We start from the raw sequence: 21,059 nt of genomic DNA, 5'->3' as shown, positions 1-21,059 counted from the left end.
GAGCTGAAGTCGGACGCCTAACTGACTGAGCCACCCAGGCGCCCCCCAAAAATTTTTTTAAAAGATGGTTTTGTGAAGTCCTACTGGGAATTGTGGTTGCTACTGTAGTCAACACATCCTTCAGTTTAATGGAGGGGGAGCTTTGTACAGTATCTTTCCAGTATTAAGTGTTCCCGTCCAGGAACAAGATATGTGCCTGCATTTATTCAAATCTTCTTCTCCATCCCTCAGCGCAGTTGTGCATTTTCCTTCACATATCCTACTGTCGTGCTCTTTGGAGTTTTTCCTCCTTTGGTGCTGAACTCCATGGCTCTTTTTTCCACCTTACGTTTTTGGCACTGACAGAGGAACACTGTTACTTTTTTCACCCTGAACGTTGTAACTGGCCCCTTTGCTAATTGGTTCTGAAAATTTTTCAGTTCTTTGCTTTTCCATGAACAGGACTTTTGTTATCATCAAAATGATTATTTGTCTCCTCCTTTGCAGTATTTCCAGTATGTGCCTCTTCCTTGACTAATTGGCGATGGCCCACATTGTAAAAACAAAAGAAACCAACATCAGTAAGAGATTTCCTTGCCTCAGTTTAACCTTCATAGGAAGGATCTGGCCCTCTTCTGACATTTGCTAATTGCATATTTTCATGAACGTGTTTCATCTCCTGGGGCTATAACCATAGACAGATTTTTTGGATAAAATTTTACACAACCATATGCTTAACAACTAGACAAGACACAACAGTGGCAAGCCTGAGGGTACTTTATGGTATCAGACACTGATCTATCACCAGTCACAGAGGCAAGTGAGGGCTCTAGGGGAGACAACACTGAATTGGAAATAAGGAAATTTCTTGCTGTTTCTGATTTTCCTACAGATTTCACTTAAGTTTTTACCTTAATAAGAGCATAATTTCTATGTGTCAAACATGTAAATTTATAAAACTTAATGAAACAAAGTGTTAAAGCTACTAAATATCACAAAATAGGTATTTTTCAAAATGCCAATAAAAGAATATATGAAAACTTTTTGTCACGTGTGTTTCTGGAATTCAAACTTGTAACATTAGATCTTTAAGTACTTTCAGTATGTATGAGATGATCCCCACACCTTTTTTTATGAAATACATACAAATTATAGCAAGAAAGAAAGCTATCAACATAACCCTGCCAATATTTATTTTTAAGTTGTTTTTTTTTTAATTTTATTTATTTATTTTGAGAGAGAGAGAGACCGAGCGTGAGCATGCATGCACGGGGGATGGGCAGAGGGAGAGAGAATCCCAAGCAGGCTCCACATTGTCAGCACAGAGCCCAACGTGGGACTCGATCTCACGAACATTGAGATCATGACCTGAGCCGAAACCAAGAGTCCAACGCTTAACCGACTAAGCCACCGAGGCGTCCCGAAAGTTAGTTTTTGAGCAATTTTTCTCTCAGTTAAACTGGCCTGTTGTATACTCATTTACTGAGACTCGGGACTTTATCCTCTTAGCAATATTACCAAAAGAACTTGGATTTTCTTACGTAGGAAAATGCAACATTAGTGCTTTAAGTGTATAGTTCTGTAATTATTTTTACTGACAGTTTTTATATAGAGACAACACAAGTTGCATGGCCTCCTAGTGGGATAAAGGAACATGTATTACGGTTTCTGAACAAAAATGTGAAAAGGAGCAAACCCGTTCTAGAGGCACGGGAACCCTGAGAACTGTCTCTGGGTCTTGGGACCAGAGACACAGAACCCAGAAGGGATTTCAGAAGCCACAGTCCTACTTCTCACTTTATAGGCAGGACACGGGGCACCCACAGGGATCCTGTGGTTTGTCCGAGGGGAATAGCCCAGGTCCATACCTAGATCTGCGTTCTCCTAAACCCGTTACCTTTCATTCCACCTCACTGCCTCCCCAGACGTCTTTGAGGAGCACAGAGTCCCCGCAATTTCTGTGCTCGGCACACAACGCTCACCCCCCCCCCCCACTGGCCTCTGAGAGTTGCTCACAGGGAACCTCAACCAGTAGGTACACAGTGCCGGTGGGGTCCCATGCATTGAGGACAGCTGCACTCAGCTAGCTTCCTGCTGATACCTGGCAAAGGGACCATCACAGGCAATGGGAGATTCTAGTCGCTGCCAATTCCTGTGGTAGGACCTCAATGCTGGAATCTCCTGATCCTTGGGCTCAAGCTCTTCCTGGAACAAGTACACTTTTCTCCAGAAGGTCCCGGGGCAGCATTCAGTGCCTTTTGCCCTGGTGTGCATCACGGGATGAGGACATCAAAGCTAAGCTCCAGCCCTCGGCCCATGACTAACTCACGCTGGGATGGTGATAAAAGTCATCTCTCCTGTCCCGACATCCATATCCTCCTCTGAGGAGTGATCATGACCGCATGAATGATACCTAAGGGGCCAGTGTGGACGTTCTAGGCTTCTGTGATGGTAAACAAGGAACAGACAACTAAAGACACGTGGAGAAGGAAGACAGTGCCAGGTACAAAGGTACACAAGGCATATGCCAAGGACTAACCAAAGGGAACCCGCACTTCCTGTACAAGTAACCAGCCTCTAGGCAGTGAGCACATCCTTCCTCAACTGTAATAAAAACCCGAAAAACATGGCACATTTCTCATGCACTTCCAGAGCCACTGTTAGACCCAACGCAGCAGCAACTGCTTGAAACACCGCTCCTTGACCTCTGGCTGAATTAGCCTATCTGTTCAGTGAAGCCGTTTCGACAGGACCCATCCAGGCTCGTTTGCCTTTAAGAACATACCTTCCCGGTGGCAAAGGAAGTCTCCTGCGTCAGCGCCAACGTTCGAGTCCCACCTTGGGGCTGCCAGGGCCCGAGATGCGCTGGCATTTTCTGTTTTCTAATCAAAGGGGCCAAGGGAAACAGGTGCTGGCAGATGACAGCTGAGGCTGTCTGTGCTGTGAACTCCCTGCCACACACAGTTTCTAATGAAGAGGGCTAGGAAAAAGATGGGAGCCTCAGATTTCTGTCACAGTGGCTGTGGTAGGAGATGCTGGGGTGGCTGCTTTCCTGTCACTCTTACATGTGGCAAGGGCAGGAGGTGGGGGTGGGGGGAGACTTCACTAGGGCTTTTGGCAAACCTGTAGTGAGGTATCTGTGTATACTCGTATGTCCATCTATGCACACACGCGCGCACACACACACACACACACACACACACACACATTCAAGAAAACAAGTGAGGATCTCTGCGTTAGTGCGGTCACGTTTTGGAACCAACCCTAAAAACCCAGCGCGGGGAAGGAGAAACACCAGTATCTGCCAATACTTACCTTCCCCGCCCCCCCCCCCACCACCCCCAGCCCCATCTCCCCACCATACCACCGGGGCAGTTATGCACAGATGTGGAGGAGAGCAGGGCAACCCTCCCCTCTGCTCTTGGAGCTGCTGGTGGCCCTCTATTGCCACACACGGGGGGGTAAGAGTGACGAGGCCCTGTACCTGCTCAGGCCGGGCAGGGCGTGCTTAACCAGAAGGCCCCCCGAGTGGCAGCAGGGAGATGCGACATGCAGCAGCCGCATCATCCATGTTTCTGTCAGAGGAATCCATCCATCCTTACCGCAGACCCATATTAAAAAGCTCCATGAGAAAAAGATTAGAAAATGTTCCATTCTTCGCCCACAGGAAGCGCAATACACAGAAAGGGAAAAAGCACTCAAATTAGAGAAAATGTCATGGACACAGTCAAGAAATGCTGCCATGTGGAAGAGAACAGGAAGAGTTCTGGAGTTTTCCAGAACTTACTGGGGAAGTAACCCTCCTTAGCAATACTGCAACAGAGCACTTTGCTTTGAGTCAACTTCGAATAGGTACCTAAATAAACCACAGACTACGGGCCTTGACGTAAGAAACCAAAATTGCAATGCCTTCGCTCTACTGGGAGTGGGTTCTCACCAGCTCCTTAGGGAGGAAGAGCTAGACATTTATATCAAAACCTTCTCCATCTCATCTAAATGTATTATGTGTATTTGGGGTAAAAAGAATACAAAGGGAACGCATCTAATACTATCTTGTGTGTTTAATTATTCTCAATGTATCTCTGTTGTCGTCACAAAGTTCTGAGTTGCTTGAAAAGCTGGTATCTGAACTGAACCCCCCGCAGCCCTCATGCAGCAGAGAGATGCTGGGGTCAGCCAGCCACGTGTGGAAGCAGACTTATGGGAGGCTGGCTCACCTCTGATCTATGCCTCGGTGTGCTCCAAGTTCAAGAGAGCACATCATGCATAGGCACCTGCACGTTAAAACAGTAATGACTCCGTAGCAACTGCGGATCCGGTGGAGATCACATTCTGTTATGGCCCTACAACCACCGAGTAGAAAAAACACACACATCCCATTGTTCCACTCAACATGATGAGACTTTTTTTAGAATCTGTATATCCCTGGCTACCAGTTCAGGCCTCTTTACACGTCACTGCTTTGCTAATTACAGGGGACGAGAAAACCACAATGAACTACATTTGCCTATCTAGTTACGAAAGACAGATTAGATAAACAAGATGCAAAAGATCCATTATCTTCAGGGTATACAAACAATCTTTCCAAGGTTTCCATCAGTTCTCCTTTTGTGAGTGTGATTTTTGACAAGACCAACTAAATTTAAAGGAGAACAAAGAACAATACTTAGTCTTATGACTCCGGTGATTGGTTACCCTGAAGCGTGTGCCTGGTAGGCTCGCAGCCTGGTCAAAATCATCCTTACATAACACGGTCAGAAAAGAACTTTCAATGCCAATGTCAAATTCACAAGCGCATACACTGCACAATGATATTCAAACCCCAGCTAGTGAACCTATTTTACTGAAACCACCAAAGGAAGCAAAACTGTCTCCTATAAAACCCGCATACATTCAACTGTGTAAAGAACATTCAACAGAATATGTCAGGTTAGCACCCAAAAGTTCTCACATGCACCAGATAGAAATTTTGATGTCTGCTGGCTGAATAGACACATAATAACAGCGGTAATAGCATTAATGGGATCTAGACATTCTTAATAATGTCTACAATATTCCATTTCAGTTCGTGACTTGCTAGCAGATAAAACTCTATATTTCAATTCATTTATACTGTATGTTTCTCTCACATTTTGTCTTTTTCTTTTTTTTTTTTTTTTTTCAATTCAGGCTGCTCTTGTCCAAGAATGTACATCGTAAGGTACCTAACGTGATTTTTTTAAAAAATTTTTTTTTTAACGTTTATTTATTTTTGAGACAGAGAGAGACAGAGCATGAATGGGGGAGGGTCAGAGAGAGGGAGACACAGAATCCGAAACAGGCCCCGGGCTCTGAGCTGTCAGCACAGGGGCCCGATGCGGGGCTCGAACTCACGGACCGCGAGATCGTGATCCGAGCCGAAGTCGGCGCTCAACCGACTGAGCCACCCAGGCGCCCCAGTACCTAACGTGATTTAACAGTCCTATCATCTGCACAGAAAATTCCACAGGGTGAGATCTGCATTTCACAAAAATGAAGTTTTCTTTTTATCTCATAAGCACCCACTTAAGAATGTCTTCTGATCAACTGAACAGAATTTCACTAGTCCAGCATCTCCCCGGCTTGAAAATACACATTTCTGCATCTCGAGACCTCCAAAACACTGTCTGGACCTTGGCCTTTTGGGTTAGCTCTCTCCTGGGTCTCCACCTCACGGGGAGGCAGGACAGGAGAGCGGCGGAACAGGAAGCCTTCAAGGAAACCAGAAAGAGGCTGATGGAGTACTGACAGCTCTGGAACCCAATAACCAAGGTTATTTCCCACCACAGATATATTACCATCCGTACTCCACTCCCCTCACCTTCCTTCCTTACCCTCCCCCTCCAGCTTTCCTTTGACTTAATATATTTCTCTCCCATTTTTTTCCCTTCTAGTTTGGATACCATCCAACTCTGTCTGGATATAGTGGGATTAAGTTAATATGTCTACATTCTGAGAAAGTATCTTAAGCAAAATGTTAAATTATGCGTACTCTTATATTTGTACATTAATATAATGACTCTGATCCCCATCACTATGGGTGATTTATTCCACTTTCTATGACCTAGTCTTATGGTCAGTTGTACGAACTTATGAAACAACTATTCAGAGGTAGAGGCAGCATCTATGGTTTGAGAAAAGTCTCCTCAGCCCTCACTTCTTTTTAACTTCTTATAACTTCTATACAAGACTAAAGGGATCAAGTAGGAGATCTTCATTAGTCATTATGAATCTGAAGGATGCTATGATCAGAAATATTATTATATTGGGGCACTGGGGTAGCTCAGTCGGTTAAGCATCTGACTCTTGATTTTAGCTTAGGTCGTGATCTCATAGTTCATGAGTTCGAGTCCCACATGGGGCTCCCTGCTGACGGTGCGAAGCCTGCTTGAGAGTCTTTCTCTCTCTCTCTCTCTCTCAAAATAAATAAGTAAACTTAAAAAATAATTGTTATATCTTTTAGAAAATCCAAACTGATAATATAATCTAGAATTTCACTAACAGGAGAGCCACTAGCTACAAGTGGCTATTTAAAGTCATTAAAATTAAATACAATTTAGAAGTCAGCTCTTCAGTTACACTAGCCATATTACAACGGCTCAGGAGCACAGACATTGAACATTCCATCATCACAGGAAGTTCTACTGGACGGCCATGTTCTAGGGACACATGAGGATCCTATTACAAACCTACAAATAAGAAAATGCCTTTCTTGGCAACAATAATTAGGATTTTTAATTTTAGAAAAAAAAATGTTACCCTTTTTCATCACAGTAGTGAATTCTGTCTCCAGTTCCTGAGCCAACTGGACACCTACGCCATAAAACGAGTGATTTCCAACTATCATCCGTGGAATCTCTTAGGGTTGGTACAGCAAGACTGGACAAGGAAGGGGAAAGGCACAGATGGTTTGAGGCTCCCTGCAACCCTTTCCAACCAGCACCTCTGTTTCCAGGGAGTTGTATTTGTTTGTTTGTTTGTTTGTTTGTTTGTTTTTAAATGTTTATTTATTTTCAGAGAGTGAGGACACCTGTGCGCACACGCACACGAGCGGGAGAGGTGCAGGCTCACTTACAGTATAACACGGACGAGGCACTGGAGAGAAGTGTGATCCACCACATCACTGGAGACAGGCCTAACATCTGGTAGATCGTTTCCAGTATAAAGTCATGTTTTCCAGCCTCAAGTTGGCCTTTATGCAGCCCTGCAATTCTCCCTTCACTTCTTACGGACTCATACTGTATTGATCTAGGTAACCATTATATGCCTTTCTGCTTTATGAAACCCAATTCCATCATGTTTAATCTTTGTAAAAACCCTACTTTTTAATGACCTCAGACCCATCAAGCTACCTAATGTGAATTCCCTGGAGTTCTTTCCTCCTGCCCAGTATTTCTCTGTACTCATCCTTTACCCCTTTCTTTCTCTCTTCTCCACTTGTGTTTGACGTCATTCTTTCCCGTTTCTTCCAGGAAGCGCTCCATCTATCACCCCCACTTATTTTTATCTTCAATGGCTTCTTCATCACTGGATCCTCCCTCTTGGATCATAAACATTCTTATCTGTGTTTTTTAAAAAGCAGGGGAGGGGGCGCCTGGGTGGCTCAGTCGGTTGAGCGTCCGACTTTGGCTCAGGTCATGATCTCACAGTCTGTGAGTTCGAGCCCCGCGTCGGGTTCTGTGCTGATGACTCAGAGCCTGGAACCTGCTTCCGATTCTGTGTCTCCCTCTCTCTCTGCCCCTCCCCTGCTCACGCTCTGTCTGTCTCTGTCTCAAAAATAAATTAAAAAAAACATTAAAAAAAGAAAAAGAAAAAAGTGGGGGAGGTATGAAACCAAATACAAAACAACTTTCTCTGTTCCTCTACTGAGTCCTTTCTTTTAAAAAAAAAAAAAAGTGTATGTATTTATTTGGAGAGAGAGAGAGACAATGTGAGTGGGGGAGGGACAGAGAGAGAGGGAGAGACAGAATCCCAAGCAGGCTCCCCACTGTCAGTGCAGAGCCTGAGACACGGGGCTCGAACTCACCAATCGTGAGATCATTACCCGAGCAGAAATTAAGAGTCAGACGCTTAACTGACGGAGCCATCCAGGTACCCCCCGAGTCCCTTCTTTTTCCTCCACTAAGCATCCTAACATTCACCTCTTTCCTCCATTCTCACCTGCCTTACCCCCTGATAACCTGATTCCTGCCTTCATACATCTTGTTCAAACTGACATCGAAGCTCCCGGTGAGCTCCTAATCATTAAGTTTGCATTTCCATTCTTCCTCATGTTGAGATGTCCCCCTCTGCAGCACAGACTGCTTTGACTGACCAGGCGCTTTCGGTGAATTCTGTCCTCTCTGGCCTCTCCTGATGTTCCTCCCTCCTCGCTAACCACGCCTTCTCTGGTTGTGCTCCCTGCTCCTGATCCAGAGACAGGCCCTGCTCATGTCACATCCCTCCTCTCATCTTGTCCTACTTGCACTCACCAGTGAGGTCAGTCAAGGCTCCTCCCCTTAACGTCATAATGTCAGCCCAGTATGTGTATAAATCCACCGGATGAGTTTCTGTGAATGCTTTTCTGGGACTTTGACATGACTCGAGACCCTCAGATTCCGGTCCTGAGCCCACAATTCTGAGAGTGGTACCCTCACCCCCCCCCCCTTCCAGGCACTCCACCCTCGCAGGTGCTCTTGACCTGTCAGCTCTGACTCGTTCAGATTTGGCCCTTTCTTTCCCTCCCTGCTGCTGACCCCTTACTTCAGGCTCCCACTAAGCCTCTCCTCCCAGCTCCTGCCTGTGATGGGAGCCAAAGAACCCATGGACTTCATGAAATGTATTCTTTCTCCCTGAAAGTGGAAGATATTATCAATCTGTGGCCCCTGTCCACTGCCTTAAGGAAGATATTGCAAGGATCTTTATGAACCTTCCCAGCAGACGGCCCCGTGCGTGCTATGGCAACGCAAGAAAGCGTGCACTGTTGGCAAAGTTCCTGTAAGAAGTCAAGATGATTCTAGAAGTTAGGCTCAGTTGCTGTTTACTACTTCTTCTCTGTCATCATCCCCAGTGGTGTTAGTGTCGTGATGGAAGGTCACCCCTGACCTGTCATTTCTGCTACAGCTGAAAGCAATAAAAGGTATGAAAACACCCTCCCCCACACTTCCCATCTCTCATAGCCCAATAATCTGAGATGTGTGGCATCAGGCAGAGCGCAGGGGTGCGAGCGGGACTTCCAAGAACCTCACAGCCCTACATTTTACAGATAAAAAGCAGGCCAGCAAAACCTCCGAGCTGCTGTTTGTTAGTGTTCTGAAATTTCGATCTCCCACGGCAGGGTAAAAATAACAAAAAGTAAGGTCTGGCCAGAAGGAAAGCAACTCTAATTTTGGCAGAGCTGAGGTCGCTCATCCCTGGTCTCCCCTATCCAAATGACTTGGCTCACAAATATCATAGTGATTGTTCTCAAATACAGTTCTTTTTTTTTTTTTTTTTAACGTTTATTTATTTTCTTGAGACAGAGAGAGAGCATGAACGGGGGAGGGTCAGAGAGACAGGGAGACACGGAATCTGAAACAGGCTCCAGGCTCGGAGCTGTCAGCACGGAGCCTGACGCGGGGCTCAAACTCATGGACCGTGAGATCGTCACCTGAGCCGAAGTCGGACGCTTAACCGACTGAGCCACCCAGGTGCCCCCAAATACACTTCTGATTATTCACCACTTCAGAATCATAAATGGCTGCATAATTTTAACAGAAGAAAGCCACAGGATCCTAGCTCCTGAGAGCCAAAAGTGGGCAATTTATTTAATTCGATCTCTTCCAAGTTTATAACAAAAATCGGAGTCCAGTGAGGTTAACTGACCTTCCTCAGAACTGTCCTATTACCGTAAATGCTGATTTTGATGCATATCTTGCACACAAGTATGGCATATTTCTTATCTTGACCCCTTCCCACAGTCCAAGGATCCTTTCTTTATTAAATATCTTGAATAAGCTAGAACACGCTAGACTATGGCACTTAGAAACCTCTTGAGGGACAATATGATTTCCAACAGTTCTGTCCACATAGCTGAGTATAGGTGGATAAATTAGATGTTACTTAAGCAATAAAGAAAATGTTTTCGGGGCGCCTGGGTGGCGCAGTCGGTTAAGCGTCCGACTTCAGCCAGGTCACGATCTCGCGGTCCGTGAGTTCGAGCCCCGCGTCAGGCTCTGGGCTGATGGCTCGGAGCCTGGAGCCTGCTTCCGATTCTGTGTCTCCCTCTCTCTCTGCCCCTCCCCCGTTCATGCTCTGTCTCTCTCTGTCCCAAAAATAAATTAAAAACGTTGAAAAAAAAATTAAAAAAAAAAAATTAAATAAAATAAAATAAAAAAAAAAGAAAATGTTTTCACTTACAGGCAATGCTGCATAGTACTCAGAAGAACCATGTTCTCCTTTGTAAATGAGTGTGAAGGAAGCAAAGAAAGAAGAAAAAAGAACTGAGTGGGAAGAATCTGGAAAATTAACAGCAAGAGTCAGTGAACACGATTCTATTTTTTCCTTATAAAGAATACTTTAAATTACATAATTACAGATTCCAGGGAAATAGGTATTTAAATCCATCAGTGACATGTGTTTGACTTCCTCATTTGCAGAGAAAATCAGAAGCTTATTTTGGTTTTTGTTCTCACTCTTCTCTTTTCCCCGCCCACCTAAATCGGATTGAGATATTTGACAAAGTAAGACCCTAGTACAATGGAAATTAGACTCTAGCGAAAGGAGAGGCTGCGTGAAGCTCTTTACACACTACAAAATCCAATGTTCCCACTTTTTCCTACAGACATTAGAAAGGCACAGAAATATAATCAGATCCAACTCCCAGTTTCTATTTTGAGCAGGGGTTTTAAATGCCATCGGCTTAGATTAATGTGCTATGAATTAGTCACCTTGCATAAATATGTTTCATTTAAAGGAAACCCAAATGAATGTGTTTCCTTAAATGATAACATGCTAAGGGCATGGCAGAACCCTTTTAGATAAAGAAAACAAAACAAGACTTTCCTTGCCTGTATTTTATAAATTTCCAAACAGCGTGAAGCTTAAAGCCCAAAAGAGATACCCATGAAAATCTACCGATCGGCTTCTAGAACTGCCACCTTTAATGTTGCATAAATGATAAATGTTTCATCTTAATGTTCAGAGAGGTATTCACCGTACATGACAGAGGGGATTATAAAAATTTAGAAATGAAATAGACATCATCTCCCTGACTTATATGTTATCATTACCACTTTCCCATGCCAGACACAGTTAATCCATCAGGGCCATTTTTCCAAATGAGCTTTTAAATCCTTCTCAACATAGAACTTTATGCACACGGCCAATGAATGGAAATGGTCATTGAACCATTATCGTTATTAATATGCAAGGCCCTTTTCTGAGCACTTTGCCTTTCATCCATTCCATTTAATATTCCCAATCCTATGGTGGTTGTTTACACTTATTTCTATCTATTCTTATTTTACAATGGGAAAACAGAGGCCCTGAGAGATTAAGTAACTGGCCCCAAGTCACGGAGCTAGTGAATGGTGGAGACGGGACACAAACCCAAGCAGCCTACTTCCTTCACCACTATGCTATCTGGTGTCTTCAGAAATGAAAGCCAATGCGGGGGGGAGATGAGATTTTAACCTTCTTTTATGGAAAAAAAGTAAAGTAAAGTAAATAGTGCAATAAGCCTTCATAGTTCCATCATCCAGCTTCAAGGAATATGAACAATTTACCTATCTTTTTTTAGCTTTTTTCGGAGGTTTTTTTTTTTTTGCCAGATTATTTCATAGCAAAGCCAGAACACTGTCATAACCTAAAATGTGGAATAATGAGATCTGAAGATACAATGCAGTGGTGCTGAGACAGGCGGCGGGGGGGGGGGGGGCGGGGGAGGGGATAAAGGGCGTGAGGGCTTTCCTTACCCTTACCCCCAACTCAGGAGGGTTAGGTGTTCCCCCTTTTATATGCCTCCTCCCCACCCACCACCCACCCACCAAACGCTATGCAGTCTTCAGCCATGGTCACACTCTCAGTTCCCTATGTGGATTTATTTTCACACTCCTGTCTCTCTGCTGGATTCTAACTTTGCTAGAATAAGATCATGGTGTCTCAGTCACAAGAGCTGCAGTGCTGAGCTCTGGGCTTATCCCACAACAGATGCTGAAAGAGGGCTGGTTTGGGGAAGGGAAAGTGGACAATCTGACAGTCACAAAACCAGACAGCCAAGAAAAATGGGGCAGCTCAACTAGACATGATAAAAATATCATCCCCGAAATTTCAGTTTACGTTTCTTACAACGAAAAATGGTCAACTTTTTAAAAAACAAAATGGGATACATTCACGCTCTAATCCCATCTCCAGGTGGACCTGATAATTATTTGAGTGTTTTGAAAAGGAAGTACAAAGATGTCAATAAGGCTTAATCTCAAATAGGCAAGAGCTTCTCTGAAATCTGACCTCACAGGTCCCTTTCAGCTCCTTTCTCCATGAATAAAAAATGACTCCCTCCTTGCCAATGGAACATGAAATAGATTAATGACTGTTTTAGTAGGAGTTATTAATAATACTTCTTGGCAACTCTGAACTTATTTTGAATTCATGTCAGATACAGAAAATCAAAAGTGTTATTTATGTAAATGTAGTTTATGGTATTCATGAGCATAAATGCTGAAGTTAACATTACAAAAAGCTTTCCTATTAACCCTTAGTTTCATTGATTAATCTTCCAAAAAGGCTAGTGATTTTCCAGTTTAGAATATTATCTCCAGAACCCAAATCCTATTTGATAATTAAAAGAACATCTACTGACTTAAGTACTTGAATAAAAAATAAACGCTAAAACGTAATGAAAATATCTAACCTCTCCAATTAAGATATTTAATTTTGAAGACTCTTAAATTCTCCCATGAAAAGCCTCAATGGTAGGGTTTTATGCCAATTCTTTTAAAGTGGCTAATTATATGCAAGGAGATATATAGGTTATTAGAGATCTATGAAACTATTAAGTCAGTCTACATGATGATTTATCTCTGAATATAATTATACTTTAAATGACCTATTATCTTTCCTACTCTTTGAGTTGTACAGATTATCCATAAGTACACCATGGTCCATAGAAGTAACATTTTAGAGATTCCAGAAAACTATGAAACCCACACTGATGAAGAACTTCGCCAACTATCAAAACCCATGAAAGTCTTAATGAAGTGAAAATAAGTTCCCAGTACAAGATACTTCTGAAAGCTGCTCAGGTTCCTCTAAGGGATCTCTCTTGATCCATACTCTTACATAAGAGAAAATGATAGAGAATTTCCACTGGGAAAGAATTTCTCTTGACACTGTACTATTGTCAAGGCCATGTTAGGTATAACACGAAGGATACTAAAATTATCAAAGACCTAGCTGCTATCCTCAGGGAGCTGACAATCCGTAGGGGAGACAGGGCATAGAAACAAGTAAGTACCACCAGCCGGTGTGTGATAATCCACAGAAGTGATCCAAGCAAGGGGTCACGGGAGTTCTCAGGAGAAAAGATGGTTTCTGGTTCACAGATGAAGGAAGACTTTTGAGAGGAAGTGGTATTTGAATTACGCCCGAAAAACTTACAGAGAAACTTGGTTGGGAGTAGGGGGAGAGCATTACACGGATGAATGGTTTACACCAACACCACAAAGGAAAGCACAAAGCCCTCAGAGAAAAAAGAATCAACGATTCTGGTTGGCCAGTTGAGGGTGCACACGAGGGGATGGTGTGTGGGATCTGCCAGAGCAGATCATGGAGGACCTAGAACGTCCAGCAAGGAACTGTAGCAAGCGCAGGGGCACCATGGAGCAATCATAACAGGGGGGGAAGGGAAAATGATCTAGGACGACATGCGCTAAGGATTACAGAGTGACGACGCAGCGGGAATGGCTTAGGTGAGAGGTGCTACAGATTTAAAGTAAGGTGAGCAGACGAAAGAGGATGGAGTACATGAGAGAGTGAGAATGGACCAGATGTGATCACTGAATAGAAAGGACGACAAAAAGAAGGTGAGAGGAAATGCTGATCCCGAAATTTCCAGCCTCAATAGCCCGATCACAGATATCATTAACAGAGTGACCGTGAGAGAAGGTACCGGTCTGGAAACGATAATAAAAGATTCATTTGGGGGAAATGTTCAATTTGAGACAATTTGGGTCGGCCTGTTGGAGGTGTTCGGCGTCGTGTGAAATGTGGGTCAGTGGTTCCAGAGGGAGGTTGAGGCAGCAGATCAGAGTCGGCAGAGTGTTCAAAGTGCTAAGAGCTGATAGTATGGATAAGATGAACACGGGGAAGCCTAAAGAATTGGCAGAGGGGTGCCTGGGTGACAGCTCAGGTCATGATCTCACAGTTTGTGAGTCTGAGCCCCGCATCGGGCTCTGCGCTGACGGTGCGAAGCCTGCTTGGGATTTTCTCTCTCCTTCCCTCTCTCTCTGTCCCTCCCCTGCTCTCTCTTGCTCTCTCAAAAATAAATAAACTTAAAAAAAAAAAAAACAATTGAAAGAGATGCCTCGTGAGAACAACTTTGGGGAGCTCAAGCACATAAGGCCTCGGGGTATGGAACACAGATGACTCTACGAGGAACTAACTGGCAGGCACATGAGGGGATATGCCAGATATCGCAACCCCTCAAATTCAGGGGGTTTTCTGGATGCACCAATAGCTCTCCTACAAAAGATCTCCCAGAGCCCATCTCCGCCTCCCAAAATACAACCCCTCTGAGAAACTCCCCGATCACCCCAATCAGAAATTAACCCTCCACCCCAAGCCAGGAACAATCACCCAACTTTGTATCATTTTGAAGGCTGTAGGCACATATACGCTTGTGTCGTGATCATTTATACAATGCCAACCTCTCCGTCCACCTCGCCAGCTGTATTCCTACTTCCCCAAACGCTACTACCTCTCTGCACCAGGGAAAGAAACAAGAAGAAAGCCCTCATTTTTCTTTTTTTACTTTTTAAGTTCTTTGTCTCGTGAGCTCTGGTCTTCACTCACCCCATGGAGAACATGTGGCAGATTCGAATGGAGACGACGTGGGAGGGAAACCATAAGGGGCCACTGCAAATACCACCATCTACATCATATTCTTTTTAGATAGAGATTTTCTTCTTTCTTGAGCACTCAACACGTTAGGTGCTACTCAGAATACACAATGAGATAAGATCCTCTACAGAAATTATTCTATCTTTTGGTGATACGAACTATTTTCATTAATGGTTAATTCATGAAATCCTCAAGTTTCCCTACTCCCCTCCATACCCTCCAAAAGTTTAACTTTAAATTGTACCTATCCACTGGGAAAATCAAGTCTACAGCTAATTGCTGATAGATCTGACAACTAGATACAGTTTAGGCTCTAATACATTACCAGCACTAAATTCCACAGTAATTTTTCTTCTCTAAGATTTTTTTTTTGGTCTGGTCTCCGAAAACTATTAAAAAAAAATTATGAGCTACACACTGGGTCAGACCTGCTCAAATATATGATTTAAAGTTTAAGCTTAAGTTAGGGAATTACTTTGTCTCTCTTCAGTTTAAATCTTTAAAAAAGCCGTGAGTTGCTAACTAGGGTAATTTGGCATTTTATTTGAGGTTCTAAAGGTACCAGCCTCACAATCTTCACGTGATGAACCTATAAAGGAGTGAAGGGGGCTGGGAGAGCTGTCACCTGCAATACAATGAATGTCAAGGTTCTGTACCAGTCCACAGGAACTGAGTGACTAGTTGGCAATTGCAGGGAGGCAGCCTGAACCCACACAGAGCACTGCCTCGTGACGAGAGCTATCCTGTCTCAAAGGCAGCTTCTTCACAAGATGGAATGTTCTCTATCATTCAGTGTTTACACAGGGGCTGGCTGACAACCCAGGAAGTGGGGGAAAGGTGAGTTCAGTCTACAGGGTCCCTCCAGGCCACTCTAACTTGCTTCACGAACAGGAAGAAAAGACTTTAAATCATGAGTGGTTCTTCACCTTATGTGGCAAATTTAAGGACTACATAGAAGAAGAACACTGGCCCAGGAGCCAGAATGAGTCACTTTGATCTCAGTTTGCTAGCTTTAAAATGAGGGGGTGGACTGGGTCCCAAGATACCCTGATTTTAGGGTCTCTTCAAAGGGCTTCATAATAGAAGTAATATGATCTAAGTACATACAGGCATAATTCATTTCTCTGTGTCTGCTCCATTTGTCAAAACTTTGTGGAAAAGATAAAAAGACACGGAAGGGCCCTTGACTTAGTGCCCAGTGGGCCTGAAGACACGGTAAAGAACCAGAGTCCAGGGTGGAGAGTAGATTCCACACCCAACAGCCGAGACCCAGGTCCAGGGGAGCCCAGGGGTCTCTCCTCTCCACTCTCATTGTCACCTGCCCCTCAGGACCCTTTAGAAAAGCCGCAGGGAGAGCGAGCTGTAGCTAAGCCAAAGTCATCCAGGAAACACTAAGTTCATAATGAATCACTGAAAAGTGTCCTAAATATAGCACGCTTCGGTCATCGTGGACACTGTTCGGACTGTTTATAGGCACATGAATATCTAAAAATATGAGCTGCGCACTTTCAAACAGTTCCTTATTAGAGTCATGTTTCAGATTTTGAGACATCTACTGTGCCATAATATAATTCCTAATTACTGTGGTATTCCTAAACGCAATTCTATGTGAATGTACTGTTTGAAGAAAGACCAATGTTCCAAGAAGGAAAAAGGAACCAGCTCTGATATGCTAGCTGTTTCCATGAGCTAAACCAACAAAGCTTTGCTCCTGTGGTTTGATCTAAGGACTTTTGGCTCTTTTGAGTGCCTCATATTTTACTTAATCCTTGTCATCAAAGCATCATCCCTCCACTAAAGAACAGAAACAAAATTTTTGACATTACATCTAACAACAAGTATTAGCAGGTGGTTAATGGCACTCAGATATCAATTCAAATAAGTGAGAAATTTTTCTGTGGTTTATTGGTGAAGTATAAATTTTACACATGGTTAGGTGGCAAATCAATTCTAATGCTGCTTTTTTAAAAACTGGAAAAGAATTCTAAATGCATATCTATTATGTATTAATAACTAATGCGTTACATATTCATAATTATGTATTAATAATTAATTTATTATTTTACTATGAAGTCTTTAAAGTAGGAGTTATTTTCCTTGGCACATAATGGCTCTTGCCTCCCTGGGTGCTCAGGGTGTCCCTCTCTAGCATCCGTTCAAGCAGATGTGAGAAGAAATGATGTAAGCACACCTGGAATTATTCTGTCCACACCTATCAGCTCTCCTTTAGCAAAAACTGCTACCATGGGAACGAAGCTCAATCATCCCGAGATGATTCTTATTTTTTAAAGAAACCAAGGCCTTAACTACTTCCTCGGAAAGATATATACCGAAAAATACTTTTTTTTTTTTTTTTATAATTACTCACTCATGCTGCTTCCTCTAAAAGAGAAACATGCCACCAGGAATTTTACTACTAAAAAAGATGACAAATAGTTGCTCCTATACTTAAAAATCTTCAGGTTGTCAATACGCACACACGTGGGAAAATATGAGTTACACATTTGCAAAGAGCTCTTTCAGATTTTGAGAATCTGGTGAAGTCCCTAATGACAAGTGTATTCCTGTGTGAAAGCAGTTCTGAGATGCAGCACCTTTAGCAAACCAAGTGAGCAAAAAACCTCTCAGAAACTGCTTACAAACACATCAAGATAAAGGAAAAGGTAATGCATTATTTTTAGGAATAACTAGGTAGACCAAAATTTAGAACTTTGCAGGTATGAATGTGCCACGCATCATCTCTGTGAACCCAAGAAAGGATAGAGAAAGAGCAAGCTCGGAGAAAAGAAATTTAGAAAATAATATAAATCAATCTCGTTCTCCACCTGTCCCCTCCCATATACCCCGTCTTGTCCTCTGTTTCTTTCTCTTGCTACTTACTTCAGCACGATTCAACTACTGTAATCCCTCCCGAACAGCACTCCACATGAAAACCTCTAAGACTTCCCTGGTCCTCTGGCCAGTTCTTGCTAACCAATGTCCGAGATGTCATGGTTTCAGATCTAATAACAATGACTTTGAAGTTGACAGGCTGAGACGGGCTTTGGTCATCAAAGGCTCAGGTCAGTGGGGCAGCCTCCAGGTCTCCTTTAGAACGGTGGCTGTTTGTGACTTGCTCTGAGACTATTAATTCATACTTTAAAACACAGCTCCCAACATCAGTCTCGGGAGCCAGGCCTAGAGTAGCATCACTCAGCCAATGGGGACCTTTCTGGGCAGAACTGAAGAAGCTCAGCTCTACTTTTCTATTTTTCACACTGTTTAGGTAACTTTGAGAAATCCAGCCAAGTGCTCCACCAAAATGAAGCCATGACAGGTAATCCCAGGTGACTAAAAGGATTCTCACCACTAATATCTAATACATAATATGCTTCATGATAGCACAACATGGGAACACCTGTGTTGGATCTTTCTTTGACTTCTTACATAGAATCCATGAGCAAAGGGCTCTTGGAATCAGTACCTGGTTAAGTCATTTTCTAGATTTAAGTCTTTTTCTGGCACTCTAATTCCTCATAATTGAAAAAAATGATAGTGCCAAACAGGCCTTTTTTCCTTCAGTAGATCATTTTCTAAAGTCCTAACAATGGTAGATTAAGGAAGTAAATATAATACAATATAATATAATATAATATAATTAATATAATATAAAGGAAGTCAAATCAACTCTTTCAAACACAAAGAAATGAAGCCGTTATACCCATATGCCCATATTGAAGAAATGCCCATATTGAAGAAATGAAGATATGGCCATTCACCTGCCCCGGTGTGGTCCTAGGGGCGTGTCCCACAGGGAACAACGCAGCCGGCCCCCCCCCCCCCCCCCCCCCACTTACGGTTGGCCAGTCTGCTCTGCTCCGGCTGCGCGCTGTCCGCCGACTGGGTGCTGGAGACCGAGGACACGCTGGAGCTCCGCACGAAGCCAAACGCCGCCAGCTTGGCTGCTGGGAGACGTGAGTATCCAGGAGGACGAAGTCCAGATTTTGGTAGATTGGATTTTGCAGCATTTGAACCGGAGGCTTTCTTTAAATCTGCTATAACGAACCCAAACCAAACAAACAAACGAAAAAAATCAGTTGACAACGAGACAGAGGAATACACAGACAATGAATAGTAATCTAACTCTATCATAAACTGAACACAATTGATGTTGTACAGTGCGGTTCAGCATAGTCACAAATACGTCTTTATGAGAAAAGCTCCTCGCTGTGGGCTGGGAGCTTCAGAGAACTTACACAGGAGGAGAGGCAGCAGGCAGATGAGAAAAGAATAGAGAACTAGCCCTATTATACGGCCATAAATAAAGGTAGACAGTGCTTAGGACGCTGAATGGAATGAACTTGTACTGTTGCAAGCTACCCTAGAATTGCGAAAGTGACATACACCTTAAAGTCTGACATGCAATGGGTAAAGAGCCCTTGTGGTAAATATTCATCAGCAATTATAAACACTTGGTGAGAAACCAGAGAAGCATGTACAAAAGAGTTGTTTGCTAGCATTCCGTTCATTGTAGGAATGAGGTGAGCATAAACTGGGGAACTGGCCAGGTTGAAATCCAGTCTGTATGATTTACGGGCTGTGTAACCTTGGGCACTTGACCCAACACTTCAGAACCAATGGAAGGGACTGGTGGTGATAAAACTGGCCTCAAAGATATATTACAAATATTACTGCTTGCAAGAGAACTTGATGGATGCTCTAGTTAACACTACTAGGCTTTTTTTATTCTTTTTCCACGATGTGTTTTTATGTTAAACTAAAATTCGAAAATTAAACTAAGCTTAAAATTAGTTCCCAAATATGTGCAAAGCCGGCTAATTTTGAAATAATACAACATCATGTTATAAATTTACCATCTCAGCATGATGATGTCTGAATCAGGCTCTGTTCATAGCCGCTGCAATGATCATCTCCACACTAAAAGAGCCTTTCAATACCAGATAGAACCAGAATGTTATCACACACAAATGCCCTTTAATAGTCCTTAAAAGGAAAAAGGGGCGGGGCGCCTGGGTGGCTCAGTTGGTTGAGCATCCAACTTCAGCTCAGGTCATGATCTCGCAGTCCATGAGTTCGAGCCCCGAGTCAGGCCCTGTGCTGACAGCTCGGAGCCTGGAGCCTGTTTCAGATTCTGTATCTCCCTCTCTCTCTCTGGCCCTCCCCTGTTCATGCTCTGTCTCTCTCTGTCTCAAAAATAAACGTTAAAAGAAAAAAAGATTAAAAATAAATAAATAAATAAATAAATAAATAAATAAATAAATAATAATAAAAAGGAAAAAGGGGCAAGTGTCCTAATATTCTATATAAATTTCTAGTCAAGCCATTTAGGAACTTTCAGCTGCAGCCATATTTACTGTGAGTGCTTATATGCAGACCGTTCAGCAGCGTTCCTCACTCTTTATTATCTACTAAAAGATTAACCAGGTTGCAAACTAATAATAAAAGAAGCCATTTATTTTTTTTAACGACATCTAAAAATCAATGAAGAATCTACATTAGAAACAGATCTATGTGTGGAAATCTTTTTTTTTCAATATATGAAATTTATCGTCAAACTGGTTTCCATACAACACCCAGTGCTCATCCCAAAAGGTGCCCTCCTCAATACCCATCCCCCACCCTCCCCTCCCTCCCACCCCCCAGCAACCCTCAGTTTGTTCTCAGTTTTTAACAGTCTCTTATGCTTTGGCTCTCTCCCACTCTAACCTCTTTTTTTTTTTTTCCCTTCCCCTCCTCCATGGGTTTCTGTTAAGTTTCTCGGGATCCTATGTGTGGAAATCTTTAGAGAACCAACAGATGCCATGGTGGACCACTGGTGTCTCTTCCTCTACCGGGAGCTCTCCCTAAGAGTGAGTCTGTAGTCAGTTGCACATCCATGTGAAAACAGAATACGCACAACTCTGGTTTCTTGATTTCTGGGTCAGGAGGAGGAGGAGAAGGAGGAGGAGGAGGAGGAGGAGGAGGAGGAGGAGGAGGAGGAGGAG

General features: G+C 43.2%; 1 protein-coding gene and 2 long non-coding RNA genes across 3 annotated transcripts in view; 2 read left to right on the top strand and 1 right to left on the bottom strand.

The window, feature by feature from the left end:
* Positions 1-21,059, bottom strand: part of MTUS2 (microtubule associated scaffold protein 2) — a 495,531-nt gene that overhangs the window by 296,960 nt on the left and 177,512 nt on the right. The window contains 1 exon segment of the mRNA XM_049647388.1: positions 18,912-19,109. Coding sequence (XP_049503345.1) covers positions 18,912-19,109 — 198 coding nt within the window.
* LOC125934088 (uncharacterized) lies at positions 7,167-11,170 on the top strand. The gene is made up of 3 exons (XR_007461203.1): positions 7,167-7,249; positions 8,836-9,115; positions 10,377-11,170. It is a non-coding gene; the product is annotated as an uncharacterized LOC125934088 (long non-coding RNA).
* Positions 18,942-21,059, top strand: part of LOC125934087 (uncharacterized) — a 6,221-nt gene continuing 4,103 nt past the window's right edge. Inside the window, exons 1-2 of the long non-coding RNA XR_007461202.1 lie at positions 18,942-19,028; positions 20,829-20,924. This is a non-coding gene — a long non-coding RNA (uncharacterized LOC125934087). The remainder of the gene's footprint in view (positions 19,029-20,828; positions 20,925-21,059) is intronic.

This window comes from Panthera uncia (assembly GCF_023721935.1).
Source record: "Panthera uncia isolate 11264 chromosome A1 unlocalized genomic scaffold, Puncia_PCG_1.0 HiC_scaffold_16, whole genome shotgun sequence".
NCBI classification, from domain to species: Eukaryota; Metazoa; Chordata; class Mammalia; order Carnivora; family Felidae; genus Panthera; species Panthera uncia.
Note: the sequence above shows the minus strand (reverse complement) of the source record. Positions and strands in the feature narration are given on the sequence as shown.